At 40.8% G+C, this 12,242-nt stretch overlaps 1 protein-coding gene across 1 annotated transcript; it reads left to right on the top strand.

Moving 5' to 3' along the window:
- Positions 1-9,706: 9,706 nt before the first annotated feature.
- On the top strand, positions 9,707-10,869 carry LOC141631545 (uncharacterized). Its single transcript, XM_074444203.1, has 2 exons — positions 9,707-10,582; positions 10,801-10,869. Exons 1-2 carry the CDS (start codon positions 9,707-9,709, stop codon positions 10,867-10,869), a joined length of 945 nt encoding a protein of 314 aa, XP_074300304.1.
- Positions 10,870-12,242: the final 1,373 nt, after the last annotated feature.

Genomic DNA, 12,242 nt, shown 5'->3' with positions numbered 1-12,242 from the left:
GGCCAGTGATTTGTGCTTTTTGATGATAAAAAAGTGGGTCGATCTGGGACCGTCTAATCTAGCGCTACCGGGAGGCAACCCGGAGTTTGAAACATTTCGTTTAATTTGGTTTTGGAACATTTAGCTTTATTTGTTTTTGTGTGCTCTAATAATTAGCAATACTTTAGTCGGATACTTTGGGTTTTGCGCAATTTTGGGCGCTTTATTATGTGCTTATGCAGGTATATGGACCATATTAGCTCAAGTTATTGAGCTAATTCGAAGAAATCAGAAAGTTACAAAAAGTTTTTTCGATCGATCGATCGCGCCTTCCGTGATCGATCGACGAGTTGCGCATCTCGGGAGTTTCGTTCTGTTCACTTTGGTCGATCGACTGCCATCTATGGTCGATCGACCACTGCCGCTGCTGTACCTGTTCACGACCTTTCCCCTGCTGTGTTGGGTCGTTTTGCGGGATTGAGGGAGTTTTCTACTCTATTTTATTTCCCGACTCATTTCTGATTTCTTCCATTTTAGTAACTTTGCACATAATTATCGCTTCTTTATTGCTTTCCCGATTTTATGCGTGGTACTTTGTTTGTCTTTTCGGTACTTATTAGTAGCATCTGCTGCTCTTTGAAACCTCCTAGCTCACGCTGGTTGGGGAGGTTTCCTTTCTTTGCTTAAAGTCTTGTGAGTTCCCGATTTCCACTTCATGTCGTATTTACTTATTTTCTCGCAAATTCCCGTTTCTCTTTTCTTCATTACATGATTTTGCACAATGGGGACATTGTGCGATTTGGTTTGGGGAAGGGTTTTGCGTCACATATCATTTGCTTGCATTCACGTTTACATTTCTGTTTTGCGTCGTTTATTTCATTTCTTATATATACAAAATACCAAAAAAATTTGAAAAATTTCAAAAATTTCAAAAAATTGCATGTTTATTTTAGCATATAGGTCGAGTCGGACGGTAGTATTTCAATGATGACATTGCATTTGCATCCGTTTATGTCTAAGCCTTGCTAATTGACATGTTATTAGTAGAATCGTATATGCATATCTACGAGTTTTCGTTAAATTATTTGCTGAGCTTGAGACTTGACTTAGATTTTTGGCAAACTACATCATATTTCTGAGTTTTAGAGCCTATAACTGGTGACATTTATGACCAGTTTATCTAGGAATGTGAGTAGTACTCCTTATGAGACATGTTACATCAATGTGCATAAATATGAACTTAATTTGCTTAATACCTGTATGCATTCGGTTTGTGGTTCGTTGACACACGTGGTAGAGGTTTTCCTTTATTCATTTTACCCATAAGCTCCACACTGCCAAAAATAGCCTTTTTGTCCCATTTCTACATCCTACATATAGCCTGCCCTTGTCAAGCTAGTAGTTTAGTTTTCGGGATTGTTATTACATTTTTATTAGCATTTGCTCATGCTTGAGATGTTGTTGGGAAAATGAAAAGAAGGAAAGAAAGAAATAGAATTGAAAAAGAAAAAAAAAAGTGAAAAATGATTCGAAAAAGAAAAAAGAGAGTTCTGTACTGTTGATGCAGTCGATCGACTGCTCTACTTGGTCGATCGACCCGAGCCCGAGAATAAAAGAGAAAAAGAAAAATATCAATTCGCATAAGTCAAAGTTCTTATTATTTGGCGATTTTTGCTCCCATGTATTATTTATATCGTATGGAGAGTTGATTGATTTATTATTATGGAGATTGTGAGATTAGTGCTAATCATTTGCACCGGGTTTCATTATTGATTATGAGCAAGAAGTGGATGTTGTCGTATGGCTTTATTAGGTACTAGCTTGATCACCTGTACCTCCTCATTTCCATAAAATGTTTTGCCTCTTCTTACCCATTACTCACATATCCATATATACCTCGGCATGTGTCATGGTCATCTGATTGGTTGGAATGCATATGTACGGTTGTAGAGATTACTTTCATATTAGACTGCAGGCATGTTCTTATAGGTCGTAGTTAGGTGAGAGTCTTTACAAAATGAATTCCTTCTATCTTTTACATATACTCACCTGTGCTTATTGGAGTGATTTGAGCGACCCGCGAGAGTCCAATTTGATAAGTCTCTACAGTTGACGGTTCAGCAATTTCTAACGACTCCCTAACTCGTTTGCATGATTCACATTACTAATTGATTGTTGGTTAATGCATTAAATTGGTTTAGGCCTTACATGTTGCATTTCGCTCTGAGTTTGAACTCGTTCCTTTAGATCGAGTCTAGTTCTTGCTTGGGGACAAGGAAGGGTTTGGTTTGGGGAAGTTTGATGCGTGTCCTAAATATGTTATTTTACGCCCTATTTTACACGCATTTCAGAGCTCATTTATGTAGTTTATGCTACTATTTGCCCCATTTTGTCTACTTTCGTATTTTTATGTAATATTGCAGATTTATGCGGAAATGAGCGGAAATTAAGCCGAATCCGTCCCTAAGTACTTAGCATTGCATTTGACTTGGAGTAGTGACTCGAGGAATGAGCTTGGTGCCCGTTTCAAGGCCTAAAGATAGCAAAAAGCATGGGTGCGTACGAGTTTAACAAGCAAAGAAGCACTTCACATTATTGCAGCCTGCTTCAGATGTCAATATATCGAGTTCTTGAGCTGATAATCGAGTGATTCCAATTGGAGATGAAAGCTTATCCTCTTAGCTTTCCAACGCCGCGTAGAACGCCTAATTTGACCAAGAAACGAAGAAATGGCAGCTGTTTTAAGATCAGTGCGCGCTGTAGGAATCGACAGAATGCAATTCTGTACAGCACCCTTGGTCGATCGACTGACCTACATGGTCGATCGACCAGAGCACGACATACAGAAGCTCCTGTACAGCGCAAGTTGGTCGATCGACAGATGCTTATGGTCGATCGACTGAACAACGGGTCTGACGCAAAATAAAAGACCGAGAAATCGAAAGCCGAATGTATTCTTAGGTTTAGGAATAAGTGTGACGTTATATTCCTATATAACGTAGCTTTAGGTTTCAGTTTTGGCATCCAGTTTTATTCATCAAGTTCTATACATACAATTCAATAGATTAGTTTTAGTTTATTCTTTCATCAATAAAGTTTACTTTTGCAATCAGGTTTGATCTTTCCTCTACAATTCCTATACGCGGTATTCTTCTGTTCTGATATTTCGTTTATTGTTTTCATTCGTAGTATAGAATTGCCAAGTTAGATCTCCTGAAGCCAATTTATTGTTTTATGTTAATCGTTCATTTAATCAGTTTAAGCATGAATTCAGTAGATTATTTAGTCAATTTTATTGTTGTAGTTATTTCTAGCATGAGTAGCTAAATTAATTGTGCTAGGATGTAGGGGAATTATAGTGTAGGCGGCATTAGAATTAGGGAGCCCTAATCGCGTGTTGGTCGATCGACCACCCTACCCGGTCGATCGACTGACCTCGTGAGCTTTATTACGTTTTAATTGTTTTAATTGTTTCGTTCAACGAATCGAATGCATGCGACTAGTTGAATGCTTAGTAATTGACTGACCCATTAGATCGAAAGATAGGGAAGGTTATTAGACTACCAATTAAAATGAGTAAACTTTGTTGAGATCGAAAGATAGGTATCGTTTAGATTTTTAGTCACTTTTCTGGACGAAAGTCAGTATTAGTGGTATTAGGGACCTGTAGCGAGATCGAAAGATGCTACCTGTGAGAGTGGACCGAGAGGACCTCTTATTTTCCCGTCTCACGTGATTGTTTTAGACCAACCTAGTTTGCTGCCGCCGAAACTATAGTGAACCGACCATCCTTGCACCCTATTAATATCTGTTTTCATCAGTTTATTTAGTTTATTGTCTTTTATTTGCCTTTAGCTACAGATCAACTCAAATCAAAACCCCCACTTTATTGTTACCTTAGACCGAAATTAAGACAGCTAAGAATTATATCTGCCTCTCTGTGGTTCGACCCGACTGCCGCTAGCTATAGTTGTAGTTGGAGATTATAAATTTATTTTTGACACCTCACGACGGGTATCAGCACTCGATCGAGTAACTCACTTACTTGATCCAGTAAGTTGGTCTTACGGGTTGTTTTAGCCGGGTTTTGTAACACTCCCATATACCAATGAGCCTTAACAAGACCTTCCCTAGCATATAAAGGCGTTACCATCTCGGTTGCCCGAGGAAAGCAATCATCAAAAGTCGATAAAAGAACATTTATAAGTTATTACAAGTGATTAAACCAAAACTACCGATACAAAAGATACAACTCAACATCCTTATGTGAGCTATCTTTGACGTAACTTGTGAAAATCTCTCCCCTGCCAAGACTCCAGCTAACTTCCAAGACATCACCTGTAAGACCGACTGCTCACCATAAGGGATCACGGCAGATACAACAGAACAAACAATGACAAACCACACAAGGTCAGTAACTGAGGTAACACACCAACAACCACATACACTACACAAGTACACGACACACACATACACCACACTTTCAATCAATCACCGTCATCGACTATCCACTGGACCAACCCTGCCAGTGGGGGACCACAGCCGTACCCACCAAATCCCCGCTCATCATACAGAGCGATAACCCTGTCCCATTAATGTGCACATCCCCTCCTGTGGCGGGTTCCACGGAGGGCGAAACTAGGGCGTGAAGCCATTGACCTGTGTCGAGTAAACGGTGATGTTAACCTTAGTTCTTTGTCGTGTGGTTCGGGAGAGGATGAGCCGAACTTCGGGGATGAAGTTCGTTTTAAGGGGGGAAGACTATAATACCCATCCTTTTAGGGAGCCGTTGACTGACGTTGACCGTCCTTAGGGGCCTGTTGCAGTCTTTGGGATATCGTACATGAGATGTCTTATGTTATGTTAAGTTTTGGATGAGTGGTACTCGATCTAGTCGTGGCTACTCGATCGATTAGCTTGAGTACTCGATCGAGTAGGGGTCACTCGATCGAGTAAGTTAGTTACTCGATCGAGTAGCGTCTTTTTAGCGGGGATTTATAATCGTGTTTTGATAGAATCGCAAATCATTTCCGCCTCTCTTCTCTAAACCTAGATGTCGCCTTTCCTCATTACCTTCACCATAATCACTTCCTTTGGAGCCTTGGATGAAGCTTATGCCTTGGGGTTAGATTGCGTGAGTCGGGTAGCGTTCTTGACGCCGGATAGCTATGCGTAGGTATGTCATCGTCATCGACTTTGTCGTTGTCGTTTTTAGTTAGGGTTGTAGTGGTTATGATGGGTTATTTTACTGTTTGTATATGTGTATTGCTTGCTTGGTTGATGTCATGTGGTTGAACATGGAATCGCTGCGGTTGGCTAAAGGTAGGTTCGCCTACTCAGTTTCTGTCGGTGGTCTAGTGTGTCGTTTGTTGTGTTGTTTGTGGCGTCGGTATGATTGGATTGATTGTGATATTGGTTGCTGGTGTTTGTGACGGTTGTTGGTTTATATTGTTGATTGTTGTTGTATAACTGTCTGTGATATTCGGGGCGCGTCCCTGGCTGAGTAGAGTCACTTGCAGGAGTGGCTTCACGCCCTAGTTTCGCCCTCCGTGGAACCCGCCACGGGAGGGGATGTTCACATTAATGGGACAGGGTTATCGCTCGGTATGATGAGCCGGTATTTGGTGGGTACCGGTGCGTCCCCCACTGGCAGGGCTGGTCCAGTGGACAGTCGGTGACGGTGATTGATCGGAAGTGTGGTGTATGTGTGTGTCGTGTACTTGTGTAGTGTCTGTGGTTGTTGGCGTGTTACCTCAGTTACTGACCTTGTGTGGTTTATCTTTATTTGTTCTGTTGTGTCTGCCGTGATCCCTTATGGTGAGCAGTCGGTCTTACAGGTGATGTCTTGGAAGTTAGCTGGAGTCATGGCAGGGGAGAGTATTTCCAAGTTTCTTCAAAGATAGTTCACATAAGGATGTTGAGTTGTATCTTTTGTATCGGTAGTTTTGGTTTAATCACTTGTAATAACTTATAAATGTTCTTTTATCGACTTTTGATGACTGCTTTTCTCGGGCAACCGAGATGGTAACGCCTTTATATGCTAGGGAAGATCTTGTTAAGGCTCCTTGGTATATGGCGGTGTTAGAGGTTTTGTTAATAACGCGTGATTAATATTTAAGGGTTCTGTCATCTTTCTTAATCACTTTTACTTTTCTAAAAACCTTTCAAAGAGAGAAATGAGTTGCGTTGCTTTGTTCTTCGCGTTATTATCAAATCCCTAAGGCTAAGGTTGTCGGATCGTCGTGTACTTTACGCCGTTGAGTTCGTCGTGTCAAGGGTAAGGTCCTTGTATAGTTTTATATTGTTTTGTTGATTTTGTTTAAAACCCTAATTGGGTAGAATTGGGGGTTTTGGGAGTATTATGTTGATTAGATGGTAATTGTATGAATATGTGATTTTAGGTGGAGGTTTCGTAGAGGAGCATTACTGATTAGCTGCTTGTGACGGTCTCTTGGTTGCTTATTTCAGGTAGGGTATCCCTACTCGGTTATTGATTACATAATGTTGTTGATGGTTGGTTATTATTGTTGATTCATATCGTATTGGAATTTGTAATTGGTAATTGTTGTTATATAATGTGGTTGGTTGTGATTATTTGTCTATGGTTGTTGAGGTGCGTCCTCGGCTGAGTGGAGTCATTTGCAGGAACGGCTTCACGCCCTTGATTCGCCCTCTGTGGAACCCGCCACAGAGGGGATGTTCACATTAAGGAACATGGGTTATCGCTCGGATGAGATGAGAGGGGCTTAGGTGGGAACGACTGCGGTCCCCCACTGGCGGTGTGGAATACTTGTTGCGATGAGTATTCTGGCAGGACTACACACTTTAGTGTGTAATCAGGTGTGTGGAGTTATGATGAAGATTTGATAATTGTGTATTGTTTCTGTTGTATTGTTTTTGTGTAATCAGTAACTGACCCCGTTTAAATGTTTTATAAACTGTGGTGATCCATTCGTGGATGATGAGCAGGTATTTGAGCAGGTATGAGATGGATGCGCATGGGATAGCTGGGTTGAGTCATCACGAGATGTCTAGAAGTCTTCCGCTGTGTTTTGAATGTTTATTTACTTTATTTGAGTTAGCATTTTGGAACAGTTGTAGTTCCTTTTAACAGTTTTTGTTTTGACATGTATCACTTTAAATTTATTTATTAAAGTACGTTTCGTTATTGTATATTTGATATACAATGCTTCGGGAAACCGAGATGGTAGCATTCCCATGCCTTAAGTGGTCCTGGTAAGGCACTTGGAGTATGGGGGTGTTACAATTGATGAGGCTCTGATGGTGTTGGCCAAATGGTTCCCAGACACTATCCCAAGGACAGTAAGATTCCCTTATGCTGAGGTGTGGGTACGTGTGTGTGGTCTGCCGTTTGAGTGCTTGAACATGCATGTAGCACATGTAGTTGGTAAGTTGTTGAGCCATCATTACCAAGTTGAGCCTTTTTAATTTGTTCCAAGGAATGATTATCTAAGGTTAAGGGTATGCCTTAAGATGAATGAGCCTTTGATGCCTAGATTTTTCTTGGCTATGGATGGTGGACACCTTCTGTGGGTCCAGTTCAAATATGAGGAAATTTTTAAATAGTGCATTATGTGTGGGAAGGTGGAGCATAGAGGATCCCAATGTAAGGAAAACATGATGAATGTTGTCTCAAGCATTTCTGGGATGACGGATCGTTCTGTGGAAAGGGGTTTTGTAGTTTTTCAAGCTAATAGTAATCATACTATGTTCAAGCTTTATCTAAGGGCAACACCGTCAACCACTAGGCATATTTCGTCTAGAGTGCAATTGGGAAATAGGAGGCTAGCTAGTGAGAATCAAAGGGGACAGTCCAACATATTCATAAGGGAATCTGTTGCTGTTAGTATTGTAGTAACAGCTAGCTGTGGGAAGGGTTGTCAATGGGGGTACTGGTTTGAATGGTGATGTAATGGTGAATAGGGCAAATGGAGAGGTGCAAGGAAATGGGGCTCAAAATAATAGTAGGGGATTTCAGCAACCTGGAAATGTAGTAAATGGTTAGGGACATGCTGCTGGAAGGAATCATGGTCAAATGGGAAGGGAGGGTGAAGAGTTACAGGGACATAATGGAGCTCCAATGGGGGCAGGTGGTTGGATCAATGAGAAAGGAGGCAACAATAAAGAAGTTTTTCATAGTGCATGGGAGGAGTTTGAGGAACCTGTTGCTGTTAGTATTGCAGTCCAACATATTCATAAGAATGAGGCTTATGTCTTGGTTGCAGATAATGAAGATCTGAGAGCTGGTTTAGATCATGACTTGAGAATTCAGGAAGTTATTCCGGGCAGAGTTAAGAATGATAAGGATTGGGCACAAATGAAAGATGACTATCGTGGGCTTAATCAAACGTTTGATCCACTTCCAGAGGGTTTTCCTATTAGGCATCATTATCCTGATGGGGAGATTCCTGTGGGGGATGATTTAGGTGCTGGAAATGAAGTGGTAATGGATAAAGATAATACAAATGTGATTATCATTAGCTCTGATTCTGAATATGAGCAAGGTGAGGGGTCCAACAATACTGACCCCTATCCCACTAATTGGGATCTCAACCCAAATGCTTTCAATACTGATTCTGAAGATTCCTCTGAATTTCATCATGAGGATATTATTGATCTTATTTCAGCACCTGAAAACTCTGAAGAGGTCAACACTGACCTACAGCTAGATCTGGGTAGTACTAATATCAATCATGTTACTGATTTACTGAATCAGAGTTTTGGTTTGGAAGGAAATGACACAAACATTTCACTATCCCTGAAACAAGCTGCAATCATTCGCAAAGATCTGGAGTTGCAAGTTGGCTCTTCTTCCCTTATGCCTCTGGAAGAGGTTATGCAATTGGATATTGATAATGAGAATCTGATGAATTCTGTGACTGGGAAGGTGAAGGAGCTGACCCATGGGGACGCTGTTAAGAAGAATCAGCCACTAAAGCTATTTGATATACCTGCCACTGGAATCTCATCTAGGTTAGTTGCTGAAATGGATGAAGGAAGGGAAATACCAAGCCTCTCTAATGGGTTTATGGGCCTGGAAGATTGTTACCATAAGTCCAGTGCTGCTGAAGAAAACAAGGAGGTGTTATCTGGGGCTCGTAAGAGGAAATGCTGTACTGAGGTTACTAAAGACCTAGTTCCTGATGATGATGTGTCCTCCATGGACAAAGCAAAGGTTTACCTTCAACGGCTGGCAAAGAAAAGGTGCACTGGTAGTGGTTTCTATGGTGAGCAGGAAAAGGTTGTTCAGGGTAGTTTTCGTGTGACAGTGGAGGATATTGAGGTTGAGGACTCCTCTGATTCCTCAACTGATGTCAATGGTGAAGGCTTTGCGGAGGTTGGGCCTACTCAATCTCCTCACCAGACATGAAAGGTTTAACATAGAATTGTTGGGGTCTTAGCAACACGCTCGCCCCTACAATTCCAAGATTAAGAGCGTTATTAAGTAATAATTACTACGACTTTGTTTTTCTTATTGAAACTAAATGTAACGCAAGTAGTCTTTTTCCTGTATTTAGGCCTTTTGGGTTTACGAATTATGTAGGCATTGATGCCAATGGTAGTGCGGGTGGTCTATGGGTAGGATATTGTAAGGAGGCTAAGTTTAGCCATGTTTTGTCTTGTAGTAACTTTATCGTTTTGCTTGTCAAAAAATATAAGTCTTCTGTGGTATTTAGTGCTTTTTTATGGTGCCCCATATGTCCATATGAGAAGCTCGGTTTTAGAGGATTTGGAGAGTTGCATTGTGGTGTTCAACCATCCGTTCATGATATTGAGTGATTTTAATCAAGTTGAATTTGAAAGCGACAAATTAAGCAAAAATACAAGAGCGATAAGTGGAGCATACGATTTCAATATTTGGAGGGTTAGTAATGAATTGGTGGACATCCCTTTTAAAGGTCCGAGATATACGTGGTGTAACAATAGGAAGGGGGATAAGAGAGTATATGAAAGAATTGATCAGGAACTTGGGTCAAAGGATTGGTTCTCTTTATTCCCAAATATCGCCACAAAACACTATCATATTCAAATTTTGGATAATGCCCCAATTGAGTTGGATTTGAATCTCACTCGTAATGTTAGTAAAAAACTGTATAAGATGGATGCGTGGGTATTCTCATATGAGGAGTGCATTGGTCTTATAAAAGAATCATGGAATTTTTGTTTGACGGGGACTCCAGTGTATATAGTTGCAAGGAAACTAGCAAGGGTCCGAAGTCAGGTAAAAAAATGGGCTTTTGATAAGAGGCAAGAGTGGAGACAAAAATGGGACAATTTCGATATTAAATTGGAACAAGGTATGTATATTGCAATTAAGGAAGGTAATAATGAATTTTATACAAAAACTAATGAGGAGATTATAGAGTTTTCAAAAGCGGTGGCTATTGTCTGGCGCCAGAGAGCGAAAATAAAATGGATGGTGGAAGGAGATACTTGTACAAAATACTTCTTCAATTGGGTGAAGGGTCGAGCGGGGAGAAATTTCATTCTTGGTGTTAAGGATCACGATGGAGAATGGGTTTATGATCCGATGAAGGTTGGAAATATGTCCCTTACTTCGTTTATAGAGCTTTATAACCCGGTATGTGGTAACCAGGATGAGAACCATCCTTAGCTTATGGAGGAACTCATGGATGAGTATCCGCATTGTATTGTAAATGATGATGCTGACTACCTAAGTTGTCCTTTTTACGACCAAAGAGGTGAGGAACGCGGTGTTCCAAATGGGGGTGCTAAAATCGCCGAGTCCAGATGGGGTCCCGATTGTTTTTTTTATCAAAAATGCTGGTTCTTTGTTAGGAAAGACGTCACGAAGGCAGTGCTTTCAGTGCTGAATTCAGGAGTGGTTTTAAAGGATCGTCTGGCTAAAGTGATGGGATATTTGGTAGGACATTTTCAGAATGCTTTCATTTCAGAAAGGAAAATTTTGGACAACATCTTGCTTGCACATGATGCGATCCATAAATAAACACACACAAAAAAGGTAAAGATGGAAGGTTCGCGTTCAAAACTGATATGAGTAAGGTGTATGTATGACCGTGTGAGGTGGGATTTCCTTAGGGAGGTCTTGATCAAAGTTAGCTTCCCTATGAGGTTTGTGACTCTTATTATGAGTTGTGTTACCACGGTTTCTTACCAGGTTCTCTTCAATGGTGCGCCCCTTGAACTTTTTCTACCAAAGTGTGGTCTCCGGCAGGGGGACCCACTTTCCCCCTTCTTGTTCGTCCTTTTTATGGAGGTCCTTTCATACAATATGGAGCGCTATCAGACGAATGGTAGACTCAAGAGCATTAGTCTTTGCCGGGGGAGGTCTGTTTGACACATCTATTTTTCGCCGATGATGCAGTGTTCTTTCTTCAAGACCAAAAATATATGTCTAGGACACTCCGTACTCTGCTTGATAAGTATTGCAAAGTGTCCGGACAGATTATTAATGTGGAAAAATCTGGTATCCTCTTTAGCGCAAGTACAAGCCTCAGGCAGGCTCGTCGATTTATGAGAAATGTCAAGGTAAAAGGAAATAAAGGATTTGGTAAGTACCTTGGACTCCTTACTTAATTTCAAGGCTGATAAAAGGAATTATTCAAAGGTTTAATTGATCATGTCATGAAAAGAATCGCTTCCTAGAATGGCATTTTTCTTTCTCCAGCAGGTAGGCTTACCCTAATTTCGTGCGTCTTATCAAATATTTCCAATTTCATTATATTGGTATTCAAAATACCGGTAAGTGTGACAAATAGGATTAACTCATTTTTGTCACATTTTTGGTGGCCGGGTTGTAAATTGGGGAAAACCATTCACTGGTGTAGTCATAAATTTCGCAATCTCCCGAAACGGGATGAAGGCTTCGGGATAAGGAATATTGAGTGTTTAAATCAGGCTATGCTGGCTAAGCATGCTTGGAGGCTTCTATCCGAGCATGATTCTTTTTTCAGCCGTGTTTTTAGGAAGAAGCTACTGAATATTGATGGCACTCCTGAGAGGAGGATACAAAGAAAGAATGGTAATAATTTATCCTGCGGGGCAAGAAGTATTCTGCATGGCTTGGATTTTGTTTGTGAACATGTGCGTTGGAAATCGGGGTCTACCTCAGTTTTGAATGTTTGGATAAATAAATGGTTTAATGGGGAATTCTCTGAGCCTAGGGATGATCTTCTCTCTTTGGAATCGGTGGAGTTACGAAATTTAAGTGTGGGGGATCTTAGAAAAAATTATGGCTGCAGGGAAGGTGGAAACTGGAG

Source organism: Silene latifolia, chromosome Y (assembly GCF_048544455.1).
Source record: "Silene latifolia isolate original U9 population chromosome Y, ASM4854445v1, whole genome shotgun sequence".
Taxonomy (NCBI): domain Eukaryota; kingdom Viridiplantae; phylum Streptophyta; class Magnoliopsida; order Caryophyllales; family Caryophyllaceae; genus Silene; species Silene latifolia.
The sequence above is the reverse complement of the archived record's forward strand: the minus strand, read 5'-3'. Positions and strand labels throughout refer to the sequence as shown.

What these genes read in the sequence shown, in the direction of transcription:
- LOC141631545 (XM_074444203.1), top strand. Translation starts at nt 9,707, where the DNA reads ATGAGAAGCTCGGTTTTAGAGGATTTGGAGAGTTGCATTGTGGTGTTC. An exon ending in TTATAGAGCTTTATAACCCG is followed by an intron (nt 10,583 to 10,800) that starts GTATGTGGTAAC and finishes GTTCTTTGTTAG; the next exon opens with GAAAGACGTCACGAAGGCAG.